This window comes from Bos javanicus, chromosome 19 (assembly GCF_032452875.1).
Source record: "Bos javanicus breed banteng chromosome 19, ARS-OSU_banteng_1.0, whole genome shotgun sequence".
NCBI lineage: Eukaryota > Metazoa > Chordata > Mammalia > Artiodactyla > Bovidae > Bos > Bos javanicus.
In genome coordinates, this window is record NC_083886.1 from 42,620,566 (window position 1) to 42,642,668 (window position 22,103).

Sequence of the window (22,103 nt, forward strand, 5' to 3'; positions counted from 1 at the left end):
AACCCAGCATCTCTGACAGTGAGGCAGTAACTGAAGGTGACAATGGACATTATGAGACTGTGGGTCCCTGCTTGGCAGTGAGGCCTGTTGTGCAGCAGAGAGTGAAGGATGAGCAGTCTATGGCCTAGGGGAGACATCCTCAAGAAACCCCCAGTGTGACCGAGCATGACATATCAACCACATAGTCTGGCAGAGTTGGTAGACTTGGGTATGCAATTTTGGCAAAAGCAAGGGGAACCCTTGGCAGCATGGCTCTTGAAACTTTGGGACACAGAGGTGGACAGTATCATATGTGTTGGGGGTAAATAGAACAGTTGGCATCTATAACCACTCACTCCTCATTGAGACAAAAGTTTCAGAATGCTAGGTGGCTCATGCAGGGTGTGCCTAAACCAAATGCACATCCTCATGGAATGGATCCCCTGGTGGCTCAAATGGTAAAGAATCTGCCTGAAATGTGGGAGGCTTGGGTTTGATCGCTGGGGTGGGAAAATATCCTGGAGGAGGGCAAGGCAACCCATTCCAGTATTCTTGCCTGGAGAATCCCTATTGACAGAGGATCCTGACAGGCTACAGTCCATAGTGTTGCAAAGAGTCAGACGTGACTGAGAGACCGAGAACAGCAGATGGAATGGATTAACGCTGCCATCCATATCGTGTGGTCGAACACAAGAGAGCTCCTGGATATACTGTGAGTACGTGGCATACCTATGCCAAGTTGACCCAAGTGGTGAGAGAACTGGGCATGAAGTAGTAAATATTTAACCCAAATACCCGAGGCCCATATGACAAATGTTTTACTGGTGGCATTTGAGGCACTAATTTGAACAATGCCCTGTCTACCATTTTCAGATCCCTGACTGCTATTCTTGTGCCCTTTGTGGGGCACCCTATCTATAAAGTGACCTCGATGGTGGCTATCCTGGGAGAAATAGAGGGAAGGCAGTGGGCAAAGGGGATTAGATGTGTGAAGACCCCAAAGGGGGCCTGGACTGGTGGGGGCCCCAACTGGGTAATGAGAATGCAAACAGGGGCTGATTTGCTGGCAGCAGAAGTTGACAGAAGTAAAATGGGTAGATAGCCCAATGCTCTGCTTCTGGAGCTGTGGGGGCAACTGAGACCAGAGCAGCAGTTTGCTAAGTTTGAGAGGCACCCACCATGGGAGATGCGGGTGGTTCGGCTGGAGGATTGAATGGCGCCCGAGGGTGTTCCTCTGGATGACACCCTTTTCTGCTTTGAGTGGAGCTTGGACCAGGGTGCCCTTCTCGGGGGCCCGAGCAGGGACCAGAGGCCCCATGTGGAGCTTTCAGTTCACTGGTTGCTGGGTAGTGTGTGGAGAGTGGTGGCCTGGTTTACACCGGTGCTGAATGCAGCCTTGTTTGTGGCAGGCCAGAGCAGTTTCCTGATCCTAGGGCATGCACTGATGGCTGTGATGGCCAAATGGTTAAGATAAAGGCTGTGTCATGTGATACAGGTTTGGAGCAGGGTGCTGTGAGGGCTGTGTCCTGTGGTGTGCTGCCGACTTCTGGTTCTCTTGCAGATTTGGAGCAGTGTGAAGGCATTTGGAGTCTTGTGGGTAGGCTCTGAATGCCACAGGAATCCCCCTTTTTTGGGGGGTGGGCCCAGAACCTATGGGGCTGTTTTGGGGGTCCTTCGTGGAAACCTGCAGGAATAGAGTTGCCCCTGTGGAGGCTTTCCTGCGGTTTCACAAGGACAAATGGTGGACTGAACTTGCCATGGAAGATAAAGGCCCTCCAATGCACTGGGTGGCTCTTCTAGAGAGCCTGAAGAGGTGGAGTGTAGGGAAAAGAGCAAATTAACCAAGATGGCATGGTCAGGCTCTCTGGCCCCCTGGCCTCTCGCTCCTGCCCCATGCTCTGTAAATAATTATTGTGTGGCAGCTGAGATCACTTGTAAGACTACACATGTGCATCACAAGATGCTCGCTTGGACATGGGTTACTTTGTGCGATGCGCCTGTATGAGCTTCACCATGAACCCCGGCTGCTGCTACATTGGGGCAGCCCCATGATTATGTTATATGATGAGATTATGCTACGGCTCTGTTATGGCTATGTTTTGGTTATGTTGTGGCTGCTGCATCAGCCAGGAGAGAGCTGTGTTATGGCTCCCATGTCAGCCAAGAGAGAATTAACGTGTCTGCAGTTCCTATGGCTCCTCAAGTCTCCTTCCAGTCTCTTAGCTGGCGCCTTGCGTACCCTGAGTTCAGTGAACAGTGTGGACAGTGTAAACAGTAAGACAGTTGGCCCTATGAGCAGGATCAGCAAGACAGTCCACTTTGCTCTTTGATGAGCATGTAGGCAAAGAATTCTGGGTTTGGGTTAAATGGTGGGCTATAAGGGGCCTTTTTCAGTTGAATAAGAAGATATTTTTTAGCGTGTGACTATAGTCAATCTGAGGTGACTCAGACAGTTAAGTGTCTGCCTGCAATGCGGGGGACCTGGGTTCGATCCCTGGGTTGGGAAGATCCCTTGGAGAAGGAAATGGCGACCCACTCCAGTACTCTTGCCTGGAAAATCCCATGGATGGAGAAGCTTGTTAGACTACAGTTCCTGGGGTCGCAAAGAGTCGGACATGACTGAGCGACTTCCTTATTCTCTATAGTCAAGACTTGATAACTGTACTGAGAATTATCTCATTACATCTGACATATATCCAGCAAATGGTTGGAAATGATAGCTTCTCGTATTCTGCTATTTTTGTTTCCTCAGCATTAGATATATTCAGAAATACAAAGGAAAAACATCATTTTTCTTTTAAAGGCCATGCATTATGCTAATTTCTAACTCTCCCTGTGGAAGAGGCAATCTGATAAGTAATTTTGTTATAGAAAAGGAAGAAAGTATATAAACAAGTCACACATTATGCAACCGTCAATCCCATAAATTATTTTGTATTATGTAATGATACACTGATTTTGTATAAAATTAAAGACAAGTAATGTTGTCAAATAGCTTTACTATGAAAAGGATTGTCAAAGATTTTCACATTTACTTTCTGGGGAATCTGGGACACATTATAAAATGCATCTTCTATGGAGAGCTTTGGAAAAAAGAAAAGAAAAAGACTGGTATAATTCTTTCTAGATTTTTAACCTGCACTGAAAATTATTCTCAAATTGATTTCATTCAAATGGAAACAATGTGGTTTTGCCACTTGCAGACAGATGATATTGGCTATATTTGTGTATGTATATATGGCCTAACCTGGAGGAGAGCATGGCAACCCATTCCAGTATTCTTGTCTGGAGAACCCCATGGACAGAGCAGCCTGGCAGGTTACAGTCTATAGGGTTGCACAGAGTTGGACATGACCAAAGTGACTTACCTCACATGCGTATGACCTAAAGGAGGTGGATCTTCTGCCCTGTCTCATGTGGACACATATGTTCCCATTGCAACATGCCAGAGTGGCTCTCACAGCACTCACCCAGCATGGGCCAGCTTCTGTTGGAAGTGTTGCCTATTTTTCTTGGGGATCTTAGGTTTTCAGTTTAATTCTCATGTATTACTGTAAGATGTGGTGTTGGAGAAGACTCTTGCAGGTCCCTTGGACTGCAAGGAGATCCAACCAGTCCATTCTAAAGGCGATCAGCCCTGGGATTTCTTTGGAAGGAATGATGCTAAAGCTGAAACTCCAGTACTTTGGCCACCTCATGTGAAGAGTTGACTCATTGGAAAAGACTCTGATGCTGGGAGGGATTGGGGGCAGGAGGAGAAGGGGACGACAAAGGATGAGATGGCTGGATGGCATCACTGACTCGATGGACGTGAGTCTGAGTGAACTCAGGGAGTTGGTGATGGACAGGAAGGCCTGGCGTGCTGCGATTCATGGGGTTTCAAAGAGTCAGACACGACTGAGCGACTGATCTGATCTGATCTGATCTGATAGTATGCAGGTAGTAACAAAGAATTGTATTTAGTTAAGTAAAGCCTAAATATATTTGCTAACTAACATTAACCTCGCAGTTAATGGGGTCACAAAGAGTCAGACATGACTGAGAGGCTGAACTGAACTGAACATTAACCTGACTCAGAAAAAGAATGTTCAATGAAACTTGAATGCCTAATATATGCCAGGCATTGGGAAAATAAAAATTCCATGCTACTGTGAACAAAACTTACTATAACAAACATAACAAAACTACTCTAACAAAAATTACTATGTCAACTATTGAAATATTTAAACTTATAATCACTCTATAATAAACCTTAGACTTTTTTTGTCCTTGGAATTATTTGTTAATAACAGTTGTATCTTATGATTTTATTTTGAATCAGAGATGTTTTTGTTCATTGGTTAGACAAATTTTAATACGGAATTGAATGAAATAACCACTCGTTTTCCAAAGAGCTCCTACAGTACTTGAAAAAAATTTTAATTAAGAGAATTAATTATGTATTTAAATATTAGTAGACATTATGACTTTAAAATATATTTTGAACCATTATCTGAGTTTGCTAAATATACAACTGGTTTTTATAATATCAGCAAACACTTAGGTAGCTTTACTATATAACAGATACAGTTCTAAGTGCTTTACATACATTATGTCACTTAATTCTTACGACAACCCTATGAGGTTGATATTAAAGCTATCCTCTGTTTTATAGGTAAGTAAAACTGAGACAAAGAGAAGTTAAATTGCCTAAGGTTAATAAGTGGTCGGAGAAGGCAATGGCACCCCACTCCAGTACTCTTGCCTGGAAAATCCCATGTACGGAGGAGCCTGGTAGGCTGCAGTCCATGGGGTCGCTAAGAGTCGGACATAACTGAGCGACTTCACTTTCACTTTTCCCTTTCATGCATTGGAGAAGGAAATGGCAACCCACTCCAGTGTTCTTGCCTGGAGAATCCCAGGGACAGCAGAGCCCGATGGGCTGCTGTCTGTGGGGTCACACAGAGTTGGACACCACTGAAGTGACTTAGCAGCAGCAGCAATAAGTGGTAAATAGTGGAGTTGGGATCTGAACCAAGGCTGTCTGGCTTCAAAGTCTGTATTCTTAATTGCCATACACTAATATACAGTCTCTCCATTATTGATTGTTATAATTTCAAGATTAAATTAATAATTTTATTTATTTCAGCCAATCATTGTTAAGCGTCTGCTATTTGCCTTGCACTGTGCTAGGAGATTTGGGGCATTCAAGGTTGAGCAGGAGATAAGTGTACTCTCAGGTAATTTAGATTATATAGGGGTTCATTGGAGAAGGCAATGGCACCCCACTCCAGTACTTTTGCCTGGAGAATCCCATGGACGGAGGAGCCTGGTGGGCTGCAGTCCATGGGGTCGCTAAGAGTCCGACACGACTGAGCGACTTCACTTTAACTTTTCACTTTCATGCATTGGAGAAGGAAATGGCACCCCACTCCTGTGTTCTTGCCTGGAGAATCCCAGGGACGGGGGAGCCTGGTGGGCTGCCATCTATGGGGTCGCACAGAGTCGGATACAACTGAAGTGATGCAGCAGCAGCAACAGTTGGACACATAGGACTTGAACACAAGGCAGTGCGGTCATTCCATCTGTAGTGAACACCAGCAGTAAATGCACAGAAATGGAAGAGAAAAAACTGAAAACAAGAGGCAATGAGTAGTACAGTGCTTCTAGAAAATACTTATGTGAGATAAAAGCTAAACACAGAGAATCTTGACTCCTGGGATGAGGAGTTTGAACTTAATTAGGTAGATTATTGAAAGACACTGGTAATTGTTTTTCTAAAGCAGGTAAGTAGTTTTATTAATCCCCTCATACGTAAAATATGGCCATCACATTAAAATATTTAACAGTGTCTGGAACATAGTGCTCCAATGGTTCTTATAGGTGTGGTACTTATTAAGTAAGCTGAGGGAAGCTGGAGCTCTTTTCTCATTTTAGATATTCTCTCCATCCACTGGTGAAGTGATCTGGAGGTAAATCTGGAAATAGAGCTTTCTAGTCTCTTATGTCTGAAAAGTCTTCTGCCTGTTCATAGTCTTCACTATGATTTTGTAACGAGTAGCAACTCTACCACCACAAAGGAAGGACTAGTGGCTTGTTGTTAAGGGACCGTGAGAAACTCTTGGGAGGCCGTGTCTGCTTCTCAAGTACCTTTTGCCATGTTGCCCTTCTGTGGATTCAATCATCCCAAATCCCTGGTAAGATTTACTACTTAGAGTGACCAGTGCAAAATCTCTGTTAGCTTGAGTATCGAATTTGTCCCATTCTCTATTTCTCATTAATATCTGTGATTTTTGTGAAGGGATGATATTCATATTTAAATCTTGTTAAACACTTTAGCCAGGGAATAAGATGTGTTGGGATAGCTTGTAATCATAGTTGGTCAGTGTTCTTCAGTAGAAATTTGGCTTTTTGATCAGTTGGGAAGAAGTGTTTGAAAAAAGAAAAGTACAGTTTTTACTTTGGAACAGATACAGTTCTAAGTGTTTTTTATATATTATGTCATTTAATTCTTATTACAATGCAGATTGCAGCCATGAAATTAAAAGACGCTTACTCCTTGGAAGGAAAGTTATGATCAACCTAAATAGCATATTCCAAAGCAGAGACATTACTTTGCCAACAAAGGTCCATCTAGTCAAGGCTATGGTTTTTCCAGTGGTCATATATGGATGTGAGAGTTGGACTGTGAAGGAAGCTGAGTGCAGAAGAATTGATGCTTTTGAACTGTGGTGTTGGAGAAGACTCCTGAGAGTCCCTTGGACTGCAAGGAGACCCAACCAGTCCGTTCTAAAGGAGATCAGTCCTGGGTGTTCTTTGGAAGGAATGATGCTAAAGCTGAAACTCCAGTACTTTGGCCACCTTATGCGAAGAGTTGACTCATTGGAAAAGACTCTGATGCTGGGAGGGATTGGGGGCAGGAGGAGAAGGGGACGACAGAGGATGAGATGGCTGGATGGCGTCACCGACTTGATGGATCTGAGTTTGAGTGAACTCTGGGAGTTGGTGATGGACAGGGAGGCCTGGCGTGCTGCAATTCATGGGGTCGCAAAGAGTTGGACATGACTGAGTGACTGAACTGGACTGAACTGAACTGACAATGCAGATGAGTTGGATAAAGAAGGACCAACCAACCAAGTGGAGTAAAATATCATCCTGTAAAATCATTGAGTTTTCTCAGCCTTTTCCCCACACATGAGTATTTGGATATTGATGCTACAGTCGATGGGGTTGCAAAGAGTCCAACGTGACTGCACTGAACTGAATTGATCCTTCCAATAGTCAGTAGGATTTTTTTGTTTCTAAGGACGTACACTGAAATCAAGAAGAGGAAGAGGGAAAAAAAACCTCATTTCTTGAGCACTTGCCATGTGCCAGGCATATTACTATTGATAAACTTATTTGACACTCATAGGGACACTATGAGATATTAGAATGCTCATCTGGAAGACAAGATAAAACAGTACTTCTGAGAAGCTACAAGATATGTCTAAGGTCACAGTCAGTAAGTGGGTAGATTTGGGATTTTCAATTCCAGTCTTCTGATTCCTTTTCTCATCTTGCTGTCTGTCCTTCCCTACAATTAAAAGTATCTTTATGCTATGCTAAGTCACTTCAGTCGTGTCCGACTCTGTGCAACCCCATAGACGTCTGGCAGCCCACCAGGCTCCCCCGTCCCTGGGATTCTCCAGGCAAGAACACTAGAGTGGGTTGCCATTTCCTTCTCCAATGCATGCAAGTGAAAAGTGAAAGTGAAGTCACTCACTCGTGTCCGACTCTTCTTGACCTCTTGTACTGCAGCCTACCAGGCTCCTCTGAACATGGGATTTTCCAGGCAAGAGTACTGGAGTGGGTTGCCATTGCCTTCTCCAAAAGTATCTTTAGAGTAATCAATATGTAGAAAATACACTTGAATAGCACAAGTGTTTTTTTTGGCTTAGTTCATGTTAACACACAAAACAACATATTGGTTAATATTACTCCTAGTCTCAGCAGCTGATTCACACCAACTTTTGTTCCTGACTTTGTGTGACTCTCCTTTTTGTCTTTCCTATTCAATAAAACAGTAAGTGATGGGGTGCAGTTTCAAAATACTAACCTCAGAGTTTCCTCAGCTCTCTCCTTAGGTGTCTTACATTGCCTCTCTCCTCTCCCCACTCACCACCCTGGAGAACCATGAATTCCTCTTACTTTTAGCTCTTTTGTGACTAAATTTCTGTCATCTTTGACTCTTCTCACAGTTCCTCAAGTTTCCCGATCTCAGTTTCTCTGAAAATCCTGAGTTCTTTCACTTTTTCTTCCCACAGTGTCATAAACATAGGATCCTTATTTTTTTCCTTCTAGATTTAGAGGCCTCATCTTTTGAAGAAATGAGTACTATCTTGCATGCATCCTCAGTCACTCAGTTGTGTCTGACTGTTTGCAACTCCAAGACTGTAGCCCACCGGTATCCTCTGTCCATGGGATTTCCCAGCCAATAACATTGGAGTGGGTTGCGATTTCCTCCTCCAGGGGATCTTCCCAACCCAGGGATCAAACCTATGTCTCCTACGTCTCCTGCGTTGGCAGGCAGGTTCTTAACCACTGAGCCACTTGGGAGCCCGAGTACTATCTTACAGATGACATAATTGCATTACTTTGCTCTGGCCATATCCAGACCAAGAAACCTCTGATCCTTCTGATAAAAGATCTGATTTGTCTCCTTTACCTAAAATAAATACGATATTAAAAAACCAAGAGACCAAAGGTCTTGAAATGTTATGTATTAAATATTAGCCATTTAAAAGCCAGAAATTTTGATTTTGGGGATCAGGTAGTATATCAATCCTGTTTCTCAGTCTCATATTTATAGTGCAGAAACAAAGAAGGAAAAAAAGGAATGTGCTAGAAATGAGAAGATTCAATATGGACTAATACTTGGGGCTTTGAATGAGTCTCTCTCAACCTCACAAAAACAATTTACTTAACACTCAAATCCCCAGTCTTATCCAAATCTCATATGCTTCAGTTGATGTGATGATTCAGTATTTTCTCCCTTGCAGCTTCTCAAAATCCCTTTCTGTCCTTGGGCTTTTAAAACCGATTTTGCTTATTGTCACTTAATAGGATAATCATGATGGAAAGCAGATTTCATAGGTCAGTTTCATAGGTTTTGGAGATAAGTCTGTAATTAAAAAAGGGCAAAGTTTATTTTACATGAAGGGTTTAGGTGAAACTTACTTATCTACAGAACTAACTGGCACTAAGTAATCTTTCTAGTTCCTCCACCAGATTCTCTCAGGCTTGAAATGTTGTAGTTCTCTGGCTGTCACCTCCAAAGTTCAGAGACTAATTTTTTCCATAAGTGTCTACTATGATTAAACAAAGGGAGTAGGTGAAAAGTCTAAACAAATGGTTCACTAAATAATCTGAAAATTTAAAGGCATTATGAATATAACAGGGTCCAGTCTGGAGACAAGAACAAGATTTATTATTTGAATTGAGTGGATTTTGTATGAAAATTTTCATTTTATTTTTAAAATTTTTATTGGAGTTTAGTTGATTTATGATGTGTTAGCTTAAGGTGTGCAGCAAAGTGAATCAGTTATATATATATATCTCCACTCTTTTTAAGATTTTTTCCCATATAGGTCCTTATTAGTTATCTGTTTTATATATAGTAGTGTGTATATGTTAGTCCTAATCTTCCAATTTATCCCTTCTCTTCTTACCCTCTGATAACCCTAAATTTTCTTAAACTAAGTTGTTAGGTAGCTAAAAGAATAAAACAGAGACATTGAGATAGTATAAATGTAGGAAATTCAGAAATCCGTAGGAATATTTTCTTTGAAAGGAAAAGGGAAGGAATTAAAACTTAGAAATTTAGAGAGGAGGTCATCCTGTAGAGCTGAAACAAGGCATTTTAGGGACCTGACTGGTGCTGATGATTCTAAACTGCAAACCAAATTTAGGTGCTGCAATGGAAAACATCTGTTGATACTGGAGTGAAGAGAAGTTACTGGGGTCATAATCCTCAGAACCACTAGCATAGAGGAAGCCCCAATTAAGTAGAAGAAAGCAGAAAGAAAGGAATCATCCCCTCTTCCTCCAGCTTTGCAGTTTTCCTCTGTCACCCTCTAGTGGCAAAGCCTGACACAGAGCAGCTGGTGAAGTCATAATGAAACTGGCAGAGCCCTATCACAGCATGGCAAAGCTGAGTATTGAAGGGAGGGTGTGAAGCTGAGAGATAACAACTTCACAGCTGGCACAGAGAACCCCACAGCTCCCACAACAGCCATCTTTAAATCAGTTGAATCTCCCTACACCGGCTTCTTAATTTCATTGTCTCTTCATGAGCTGTAGAGTCAGAGTTTGGTTCATAGTTCAGATTTTATGTATGAGCTGTGTGACTATAAGTAAGCTATTTAAACCTCATTTATTTATTTGATAAAAAGCACTTTATTGAGATACAATTGACATATAAAAGCTATATATATCTAATACACATAGCAAACCTATAAATATATCCATTCCAAAAATTTCCTTCTGTACTTTTTTTGTGATAACAAAACTTAATATCTTTCCTTTCACTGAATCTATAAGTATAGAGTACAGTATTGTTAACTATAGACCCTGTAGTGCACAGCGGGTCTCTAAGAATAAATGAAACTTCAAATAAAGAAGTTCATTCATTTTGCATAAGTGAAACTTTTGCCGCTTCACCATCATCTCCCCAATTCACCCACCACCAACCTCTGGTAACAAGCATTCTACTCTTTACTTCTATGGGTTTTGATTCATCGTATATGTGCAATCATCTGGTATTTGCTCTTCTATGTCTGGCTTATTTATCGTAATGTCCTACAGGTTCATTCACATGTCCTGCATAGTTGTAGGACATTTATCATAATGTCCTACAGGTTGTAAGTCACATGATTTCCTTCTTTTTAAAGGCTGGATAATATTCCACTGTATATAAACACCACATCTTCTTTCTCCATCTGTTGATGGACATTTACGTTATGTCCCTGTCATGGATACTGTGAATAATGCTACAAGGAAAGTGGGGGTATAAATCTCTGAGATACTAAACCACATCTTGATAAAATAACCAGTAGGTCTCTGAAGACATCACAGAGAAAGTAAAATTCACCTGGAGAAAAATGAAAATGGAAAGACAGTGATCCAAAATCTAAGTCACACAGCAAAAGCAGTACTAAAAGTGAAGTTTATAGTGATATAAACTGACCTCAGGAAATAGGAAAAAATTAAAATAAACAACCTCTCCATATACTTAAAAGAACTAGAAAAAGAACAAACAAAACCCAAAGTTAGTAGAAGGAAAGGAAAAGTAACTAGAGTGGAAAGAAATGAAATAGACACTAAGAGAAGAATAGAGAAGATCAATGAAACTAAGAGCTGATTCTTTGTAAAGATAAACCAAATGGATAAATATTTAGCTAGACTCAGAAAAAAGAGGACTCCAATAAATAAAATCAGAAATGAAAGTTATTTCCTTCACCCCTCTTCATACAAAAGTTGTATATATAATAAGATAAAACAGCTTTCAGACTCCAACTATCAACCAGACATCAGAAGACTTAGCTAAGGGTTGGTCCAGGTCCCCCCATGGCTGGCTGTATGGCCAAGGAGCTCTCAGGACTGGTGTCAGCCCCCTGGTAGTCAGGTAAGCCCCTGTAGCTAGTTGGCTAGAGGGAGGATTTCAAAATTGCTCTTGGTAGTGATCTTGGTAGTGAGGATTTCAAAACCGCACTTGGTAGCATTCGGAGCAGTTCTCCACAATGCTGCTGTCATAGTCTGTGTTTCCAGGGAGAGTCCCAGTTGCCTCCTGCCTCCCTAGGAGGCTCTCTGAGATTAGCAGGTAGATCTGAACTGTGCTTCTTTCAACTTAACTGCCTCTGTGCTGGGACTTGGACCATGTGAAGTTTTGTGTTCACCCTTTCAGAGCAGAGCCTCTGTTTCTGACTGTCCTCTGGCTCTCCTGTTCTTGAGCTTTGTTGGCCTTCAAAGCCAGACATTCTAGAGATTCATCTTCCTAGTAGAGGACTCCCTGGCTGGGGAGCCCAATTGGGGACTCAGACCCTTTGCTCCTTGGGGAGAATTTCTGAATTGTGATTGTCCTCCCATTTGTGGGTCACTCACCTGGGGGTTTGGATCTTGACTCTACTACATCTCTGCCCTCCTACCCATCTCATTGTGGTTCCTTCTTAGTATATTTAGTTGTAGCAAATCTTTTCTAGTCTTCAGGTCTTTCTCACCTGAAAGTTATTCTATAAATAGTTGTAATTTTGGTATGCCCATTTGGGAGAGGTGAATTTGGTTTCACTGGTGGATCAGAATGACATTTTGGGTCTCTAGAATTTAGTGTCATGTCAGTGTCTAGTAATCCTTGTGGTGGGCAGAATTTTGATCTCCACGACCTCTGAACCATTGTTTTAGGCCCATGAATTTGTTACTTTATAGTACAAAAGGGACTTTGCAGATGTAGTTAAGGTGACTAATCAGTTGACTTTAAAATGTGGACAGTGCTCTGGATTATCCAGATGGGCTGAGAGACAATAACCTAACAACGGGCTCAAAGAAGGAACATATTCTGAAGTCCAGAGCTTCCAAAATAGCTATCTTAAAAATCTACTGAGCCTCAGCATGCTTTTATTTACGTCTAATTCCTAATTTTAGTCTCTGTGAATTTTGGAGTCAGGCAGAATTGAGTTCCAATTTCAGTTTTCTCGTTTTCTGTTTTGTTTTTACTTATAAGAATACGTGACTTAAACAAGCTATTTAGCTTTCTTTATATGTACTTTTCTCAGCTACAAGACAGAATAACAAAATCTGCTTCACAGGATTATAGTAAGTATTAAATGAAATAAAGTTCCCATGAAGTATAGTTAGCATGTGGCACCGCATGTGGTAATAAATAAGGTCACGTTGGTTCTCATCTTTCTCCTGCATATGTGTCTTTACCGTCATTCTTCCTCATCTTTTTCTTGCCCGTTGTCCCTGCATTTGTTATCTACCTACTCATATTATGGTCAATGAACATCAATAAAAACATTCCCCACTATTGCTTTAGCATCTATGATTGATGTCCTTTGGACATCACTCAACTTATGAATCTCAAGTATGCTTAGGTGTCATATATAGGAAGCTACCATTTTGAAAGCTTACTGCAGTCTATTGCTTAGTGTAAGAGTAAGGAATGTTCTAGGTTTCCAGTTTTAGAAAAGCCAACAAATACTGGCTTAATCAAAGGACCTATTCTCACAGGGAGGCATTGGCTCAGAGGTTCAGCTGTCAGGATCAGTGCTTCTTCCATTCTCTTGGGATTTTGTAGCTCTAGGAATCATTTAAAGTACAAAGAGTCAGGGTGACGAGGAAGTGGGAGCACCAGCAATATGTGTCTCTTATCAACAAAGAGAAGCTTTCTCAGAAGCTCACATCTGGCTTATGTTTGGATTTCATAGACCATTCCTGCATCTTTTTATTTCTGCAATTTTATTTTTTTAAATCCACAAGCTCGTATTTTGGGCTTCCAGGTGGCTCAGTGGTAAAGAATCTGCCTGACAATGCAGGAGATGCAGGAGACTTGAGTTTGATCCATGGGTCAGCAAGATCTCCTGGAGCAGGAAATGGCAAGCCACACCGAGTTTTCTTGCTTGGAGAATCCTATGGACACAAGAGCCTGGTGGGCTGTAGCCTGTGGGGTCACAAAGAGTCAGATACGACTTAGTGACTGAGCTGGCATGCAAACTTGTATTTCAGTGTTGGACTACAGGCATCTGCAGGGCATAGTAGGCAAGGACACTTTGACAGCTTTTTATCATCTCTATAGTTTTGTCTTTTTCAGAATGTCATTTAGCTGGAATCACATAGTATGTAACCTTTTCAAATTGGCTACTCTCATTTAGCAATTTGAATTTAGGATTCTTCCATGTCGTTTTGTGGCTTGATAAGTCATTTTTTAAAATAAAGAAGTAGTATTTTATTGTATTCATATAAGACAATTTGTTTATCCATTTGTGTCTTGAAGAACATTTTGACTGCTTATAATTTTTGGAAATTACAAATAAACCTGGTATAAACGTTTATGTGCTAGCTCCATCATGTGCTTAAGTTTTTAGCTTATTGAGTAAATATTCAGGAGATAAATTACTTGATGGTATGTCAAGGATACAGTATTTATCTTTTTCTCTTTGATTCATTTCTAAAGCTTAATATTCTCTGGGTCCATCCACTTTGCTGTGAGAGATGGACTGTGAAGAAGGCTGAGTGCTGAAGAATTGATGCTTTTGAACTGTGGTGTTGGAGAAGACTCTTGAGAGTCCCTTGGACTGCAAGAAGATCCAACCAGTCCATTCTGAAGGAGATCAGCCCTGGGATTTCTTTGGAAGGAATGATGCTGAAGCTGAAACTCCAGTACTTTGGCCACCTCATGCGAAGAGTTGACTCATTGGAAAAGACTCTGATGCTGGGAGGGATTGGGGGCAGGAGGAGAAGAAGACGACAGAGGATGAGATGGCTGGATGGCATCACTGACTCGATGGACGTGAGTCTGAGTGACCTCCGGGAGTTGGTGATGGACAGGGAGGCCTGGCGTGCTGCGATTCATGGGGTCGCAAAGAGTTGGACACGACTGAGCAACTGATCTGATCTGATCTGATCTGATAGTCACTCTTGGTAAAAACTCTCATCAAAAAAAGTTTCCACAGAGGGAACATATCTCAATATAGTAAAGGCCGTTTATGACAAACCCACACCTAACATCATACTCAACAGTGAAATGTTGAATATATTTCCTCTAAATTCAGGAACAAGACAAGGATGCCTGCTCTCACCATTTTCTATTTAACACAGTACTCTAAGTCCTAGCCACAGCAATCAGATGAGAAAAAGAAACAAAAGGCATCCAAACTGGAAGAGAAGAAGTAAAGCTGTCACTATTTGCAGATGACATGATACCTGATACAGAAGACCCAAAAGTCTCCACTGATAAAGTAATAAAACTAATGAATGAATTCAATCAAGTTGCAGAATACAAGATTAATACACAGAAATCTGTTGTTTTTCTATATGCTAATAATAATCTATCAGAAAGAGAAAGTTAAAAAAAACAATTTAAAATCATACAGGTTTAATGTGACCCTTATCGAAATACCCATGACACTTTTCATAGAACTAGAACAAATAATCCTAAAGTTTATATGGAACCACAAAAGACCCAGAATTGCCAAGGCAATCTTGAGAAAAAAGAACAAAGCTGAAAGTGTCACTCTTCCTGACTTCAGACAATACTACAAAGCTATAGGAATCAAAATAGCATGGCTATGGCACAAAAAAAACAGATACATAGATCAAAGAAACAAAATAGAGAGCCCAGAAATAAGCCTATGAACCTATGATCAATTAATCTATCACAAAGGAGGCAAAAATATGCAGGGAAGAAATACTGTCTTTTTAATAAGTGGTGTTGGTAAAACTGAACAGGTTGGGTGGACATATTATATCATATCATGTAAAATATCATGTATTTTTTACATATCACATAAAAGAATGATATGAGAACATTTGCTCACACTATATACAAAAATAAACTCAAAATCACCTAAATGTAAGATCAGAAACTTTAAAATTTCTAGAAGAGAATATTGGCAGAACACTCTTTGGCATAAGCCAGTGTAATATTTTTTTTGGATCTGTGTCCTAAGGCAAAAGAAATAAAATCAAATACAAACCAATAAATAACTTAAATTTAAAAGATTTTGCACAACAAAGGAAAACATTGACAAAATGAAAAGACAACCTACCAAATGGAAAAAAAGTATTTGCTAGTGATACAACTGACAAGGTGTTTAACTCTTTTCCTTACATTTAGAATGACTTTCAAGGCCCACTTCAAAGATCACCTCCTTGTGAAGCCTTCTCTGATGCTTTCGCCCAGGATACTCCCTTCTCGTTCCAAAGTGATCACTTCCTTTTTGAAATCCTGTTGCTGGTTCTTCTGTTTTCTCTGAAGTCTACATAACCAAGATGTTACTTTCCACAGTAATGCCTATCAAAATCACCTCTACAATTTCTGAGAGTTCCTGAGGCATTACTTTCTTGTGGTCCCACTTTTCTGTCTGGCTCCTGGGCTGAACTCCATCTTCCCTTGAATCAATCCAGACAGAAATCTGACTTCCTTCACTGGTTTTCATAGGAAAGATGATCTATACATGAGAATTTTGTGAGTTTGGTAATTTAATGGGAAAGGACAAAAAATAGAGTAATGTTCATAACTTCTTGACTAGATCTCTCCTCTCTCTTTTTTTTTATCACTCCCTTTATGGAGTAAAAAATGTTCCTCTCTTTGTTTCATGTGTAATTTATTTTACATCCTTCTCTGGGCTTTTGGGGTTGCCAACACACTTCTTCCCATGTGGATGTACCTGTTGAAAGTTCACTGTCCAGGTTCGATGCATGATACAGGGTGCTCGGGGCTGGTGCACTGGGATGACCCAGAGGGATGGGATGGGGAGGGAGGTGGGAGGGGGGTTCAGGATGGGGAACACATGTAAACCCATGGCTGATTTGTGTCAATATATGGCAAAAACCACTACAATATTGTAAAGTAATTAGCCTGCCCCCAAAATAAAATAAATACATAAATAAAATAAAAAAATACAGCCAGGTTTGAAAAAAAAAAAGTTCACTGTCAAGGGATACTGGCCACAAAAGTGTCTGCCCCTGAGACACAGGGAGTTTCTTCTATCAACTGCTAAGAGAATGCAGTTTATCTTGTCATATTGTATGTAACTACTTTCACACATATGCTTTTTTCTTGTTGGATAGTAAAGTCCTCAAGAATAAGAACTAATTTTCCATCTTTCTGATCTTCTTAGTTCCTGCTTTAGAAGTGGTGGTCAATAAATTTTTACTGAAGAAATGACTAAATGATTACACTGTATATGACTTCAGTCCCTTTCAGAAGGAAACAAATGTATTTCTTTAAAATAGGCATCTTTGAATCAGAAGAAATTAACCCATTTTATGTGTAAGTGGACACAAAGACCATGATTTCTTTGCCCAGTATGTAACATTTATTAAGAAATTACAGAAGATACTGAATCACAGATATAATTGAAATAGCCAACAGGCAAAGGGGAGGATGGAATCAGATGCTGAAATATGGAAAAGTCTCATCTCCTTCTTAGAAGCTGAACATTGGGTGAAGAGCTTCTATTCTCATCAGTGACATCTGAAGATGTCACTTAGCTATACTCTGGTGCCTTTGATGTTGCAAAAATTTGGGGACAAACAGAAGCTAGAAATAGATCATAAAGCAGGAGAAATAGGCTTGTGGACAGTTCAAAAGGATGAATTCCACAATATGTCAGCAATATTCAACCTTGCATGAAAATGAGAAATAGTATAACCAAAGCAATTTGATGATGAGCAGGTGGTATGCCGCGTCTGCCGTGGAAAGTCAAGATATTCATTGTAGAATGAAACCAGATAGAATTCATATACTTGGTAGTGCCCATAACAAAAACCCAAATGGGAGACTAAGAACTTGTTAGTTGTCCATGGATGGTTGAGGCGATAAATTGTTCAGAGATACTGTGTCCTGGGAAATTTTAAATGAGCAATGTGGCTTTTAGCAGGTGGGCTCACAGCAGATGGGCTCACAGATGGGCTCAATGCAGGTGGGCTGGCAGCAGCAGGCTGGGCGGCAGCAGGACTGTCCACAGTAGGATGGGCGGCAGCAGGAGGCTTGGGCATAGTACAGCTGGCAGCAGGAGGGGGGTGTGCAGCTCACCACACAGCAGGGAGGCAGGCTGGTGCCCTCCACACGGCAGTCAGGGCGGCACCACCTGGTGCGGCTGCTCACAGCTCCACTGCTACCCACCTGGCCGTAGCCAATGCTGCCGCCAATGCTGCCACCAATGCCACAGCCGGTCTCACAGCCGCTGGTCTGGAGGCAGGTTGGCTGGCAGCAGCTGGTCTGGATGGAGATTGGCTGGCAGCAACTGGTCTGGCAGCAGGTTGGCTGGCAAAAGTTGGCACCACAGGTCCCACCAGTGGAGCAAGTGGGAAATCCACAGAAGCTGGTGGAGCAACAGGCCATGGTGTCAGGACTTGGGCTGAGAATTGCAATGCTTGGAGGATTTTGGGTGGTGACTTCTGTGTCAGGCCTTTTATATATGTGGACCAGCAGCTATTTATAAAATTCTTAGCATATCTTCCTTGTTTTTGTATAAATTTGTTTTTCAGTGGTCCTCTGATTGGCTTACATTGAAATACCTATGATACATTATGGGCAGCAGTTTAGAAATTACTTCGTTTTATGGTTTCATTTGGACTCCTCATATTGGTCCTTTGCTCTTTGGAATAAGTTTGTGGTTTTCCATGTTCAAAGAGCCCTCCCATTTTCGTGCACGTCAACACCCTCATTTTGTAGAGGTAGTTATTCCGTGTGCTTCTCTGTCCAGGTCTCTAAGGATAAGAGTAATTGTGCTGTTTTTAGCTATTTTTTTTTTCCTCTTGAATATATAGACTGAATTCTCTTGAATTTAGAACATCAAGACATCCACTGAATTGAAAGGTACCTTTGGTCAGACATAATTAAAAGCTTCCAGCTCATTTATTCTGACCTCAAATAAATAACCATCATTTTCCCTTTGATTTCAACCAATTTGAAATGTGGAAATATTACTTGTATTCCAGGCCAGAAATATTTCCTTGTGAACCAAATGATATAGTATATAGAAAGATAACCAACACAGTGCTTTGCTTCTGGTAGAACCTTAATAAATGTTTACTGAATCTGCTTTTCAATGGGTGGAGTAAAAGGCATGATTCATGGGTGTCTATACCACTTATAAATGATTAAATAGAACTTTTAAGTTGTAGTGCCTCTCATGAAGCAGTCCTTATTATTGTCAAAAGAGAACAGGAAAAGCTGACATCTTTTTGTATTTAATAGTTGAACTAAGTCTTAAGAAAAAGCATCGATAAGCTCTGACACTTTGAAGGGTGCACTGTATCTGCTTTATTCTTCTCTGAAATAAGTAATCTTGTGTGTGACCTATCACTGCCACCAACTGAAGGATAGAGGTGAGTGCTGGGAGCTTTTAATTGTCTCAAAAATATTGTTCTCAATGTCTTCTATGTTTTGTCCTATTGTGTTTTTTATGTTGTGCTCACATACTTAAGAACTTAAAAATTAAATGGTAAGAGGTATTTTTTGTTCCAGATGTGTGTGCATTTATTGAGAACATTTTTCAGATTGGGTTGCAAAGTATACAATACATAGTTGTTTAAGATTTCTAATGAAAGTGTCTGACACATCCATTAGAATGGTGATGGCAGAACTCACTGGCTATCTCGGCAGCTATTTGTTCTATTCTCATCGAGACCATAGATACACCATAAAAATATAGTTAATGGCGGTTAGTGTTGGGTTTGAAACTTAGAGAACAATTTGGGAATCAGTGAATAGAATAGGCTAAGGTATAGGAACTGAACATAAATGATCTTGGAAAATAGATGGTATCTGATAGTATCTGGTTGATATTTTGAAATCTAGTTAATAGGTAATACAATTTCTTTAGATATGGGGCCTGCATGAAGGAGAACATCTAGTATATTAAGTAGAAGGAGATTAAAATATGATAGGATTACGTCTATAGCTTTGATCAATCTGAAAATGTTAGGTAAAAAGGGCTTGGTGGCTCAGAGGGTAAAGAGTCTGCCTGCAATGTGGGAGACCCAGGTTTGATCTCTGGATTGGCAAGATCCCCTGGAGAAGGAAATGGCAACCCACTCCAGTATTCTTGCCTGGAGAATCCCCATGGATAGAGGACTCTGGTGGGCTATAGTCCATAGGGTTGCAAAGAGTCAGACACGACTGAGTGACTTCACTTTCTTTCTTTTCACAACAGATTACATCAGGTAAGTATTTGAACAACTACAAAGATTATTTAATGCATAGAGCATTTTGCTAAGCAATAGATTTAAGTATAATGTAATTTGTATTTAAACTCTCTGCCTTAGACTTTATGTTCATGCCTTAGCATTACTGTCAAATTCACTCTTCTTGAACTCCAGCTAAAGGTGGATAAACTTGAAGGTAGAAGGAAGAAAATAACTCAGTTTGCTTTGCAAGTTTAAATATTTTATTTGAAATTAACACGGGATATTGAAGGAGAAGGCAGGTCTGAAAATATGTGGGAATCAAGAGAGAGGAAAGAGATCAGAGATGTCACTGAAATGAAGAGCTACTCGAGTCTGGTACTCTGCCCAAGCAAGGCAGGAAATCCAGACACCGTGATTGAGGCGTTTTCAGTGCGCTATTGCAGAACATTTAAAAGTGTCCTAAGACTTTCATTTCTGAGCAGCTTAGAAACTTCGCGATACTTATAATCCAAGAAAAATTGAACGGTTCCTCAGAGATCAGCACAGGTTTGTTCTGCTTCCCCTTTCATTCTTAAGTAATCAGCAGCCTTGCTTTTAGCAGGTGCGCTCACAGCAGATGGGCTCACAGATGGGCTCAATGCAGGTGGGCTGGCAGCAGCAGGCTGGGCGGCAGCAGGACTGTCCACAGTAGGATGGGCGGCAGCAGGAGGCCTGGGCATAGTACAGCTGGCAGCAGGATGGGGGTGTGCAGCTCACCACACAGCAGGGAGGCAGGCTGGTGCCTTCCACACGGCAGTCAGGGCGGCACCACCTGGTGCGGCTGCTCACAGCTCCGCTGCTACCCACCTGGCCGTAGCCAATGCTGCCGCCAATGCTGCCACCAATGCCACAGCCAGTCTCACAGCCGCTGGTCTGGAGGCAGGTTGGCTGGCAGCAGCTGGTCTGGATGGAGATTGGCTGGCAGCAACTGGTCTGGCAGCAGGTTGGCTGGCTGCAGCTGGAGCCACAGTTTCCACCAGTGGAACAGATGGGAAATCCACAGAAGCTAGTGGAACAGCAGGCCATGGTGTCAGGAGTTGAGAGAGGAGGGTTGTTAAAAGAAGTTTTTGAGTTTTGGCTGCACCTTCTACATCTGTCCTTTTATATATCCTGTAGAGCCATGTCATTTTCCTAACATTTAGCATTTTTCCTGGATACCATTGCAGAGTCAGTCTCTGATTGGCTAACATTTGAGTTGTTAAGAAGGTTATAAATAGCATTTTGAATAGCCTGCTTTTGTCATTGTTCAATTAAATCTCATTATGTTTCTTCTTTGCCCTTTGGGTCAAGCCAAGGCTCATTATGGAAGTTGTGTGATAGATTAGACTTTGGCTAACCGTTGCCCTGGCTTGCTTTGTCATAAATGTCCTTCGATAACCTTTAGGCAGAGTTTGTCTAAACTGAACATCTCCTTCCTAAGTGGTCATTCAATTAAGGATCGTGATTTTGTAAACAATTTGTCTAGACTTGGAATGGCTACCTTTAGTGTCATCAAAACACAAACTATCACCTGAGTCATCAACATTGAAAGAAGTATGCCTTTCTATGCTCCATTTGTTTTTTTTTTTTAGATATAAAAATTAAAAATTGGACATAAATACAGCTTCAATTCTTTCCTCCATATTAGTGAATTAGAATACAGGATCTATGCTCCATTTGTGTAAGCTACAGGATCCTCAGCTCTCTAGTATTTTTGTTATTAATGTACATATTCTCAACTGAAACCCTTCGTGACTTTTCCTGTAGATTGTTTTCTGACTCTGCTAATTTAAAAATAATAAGATAGTAATGAATACACATTTTAATAAGTCAAACAGTATGCAGACATATAAAGAAAAGTTAATGTTATTCTCCCTTTTCCCAAAACATAACACATCCCTCCCAAAACTAGTACTTCAGAGATAATCAATATTAACAGTTTTAGGGCACACTCTGTCACATTTCTCCCTGCTTCTGCAAACATAAACCAGAGTATGCACATATATATCATTTAACTTAGTAGGGTTGGAGTCTCTTATATCTATTTGTGCAATGCAAGAGACCTGCTTTTGATCCCTGGGCTGGGAAGATACCAACTCCAGTAATCTTGCCTGGAGAACTCCAAGGACAGAGGAGCCTGGCAGGCTACAGTCCATGGGGTTGCAAAGAGTTGATACGGCTGAACAACTAACACACTATACCTATTTATTATTAAAATTTTTAAATAAAATATA

General features: G+C 41.0%; 2 protein-coding genes across 2 annotated transcripts; both read right to left on the reverse strand.

Moving 5' to 3' along the window:
- Nucleotides 1-17,403: 17,403 nt before the first annotated feature.
- LOC133231606 (keratin, high-sulfur matrix protein, B2D) lies at nt 17,404-18,109 on the reverse strand. The gene has a single exon (XM_061389967.1). It carries the CDS (start codon nt 18,059-18,061, stop codon nt 17,591-17,593), a length of 471 nt encoding a protein of 156 aa, XP_061245951.1. The 5' UTR covers nt 18,062-18,109; the 3' UTR covers nt 17,404-17,590.
- A 1,979-nt stretch (nt 18,110-20,088) lies between these two features.
- Nucleotides 20,089-20,976, reverse strand: LOC133231607 (keratin, high-sulfur matrix protein, B2C-like). Its single transcript, XM_061389968.1, has one exon. The coding sequence runs from the start codon at nt 20,914-20,916 to the stop codon at nt 20,446-20,448; it is 471 nt and encodes a 156-aa protein (XP_061245952.1). The 5' UTR covers nt 20,917-20,976; the 3' UTR covers nt 20,089-20,445.
- Between the last annotated feature and the right edge of the window lie 1,127 nt (nt 20,977-22,103).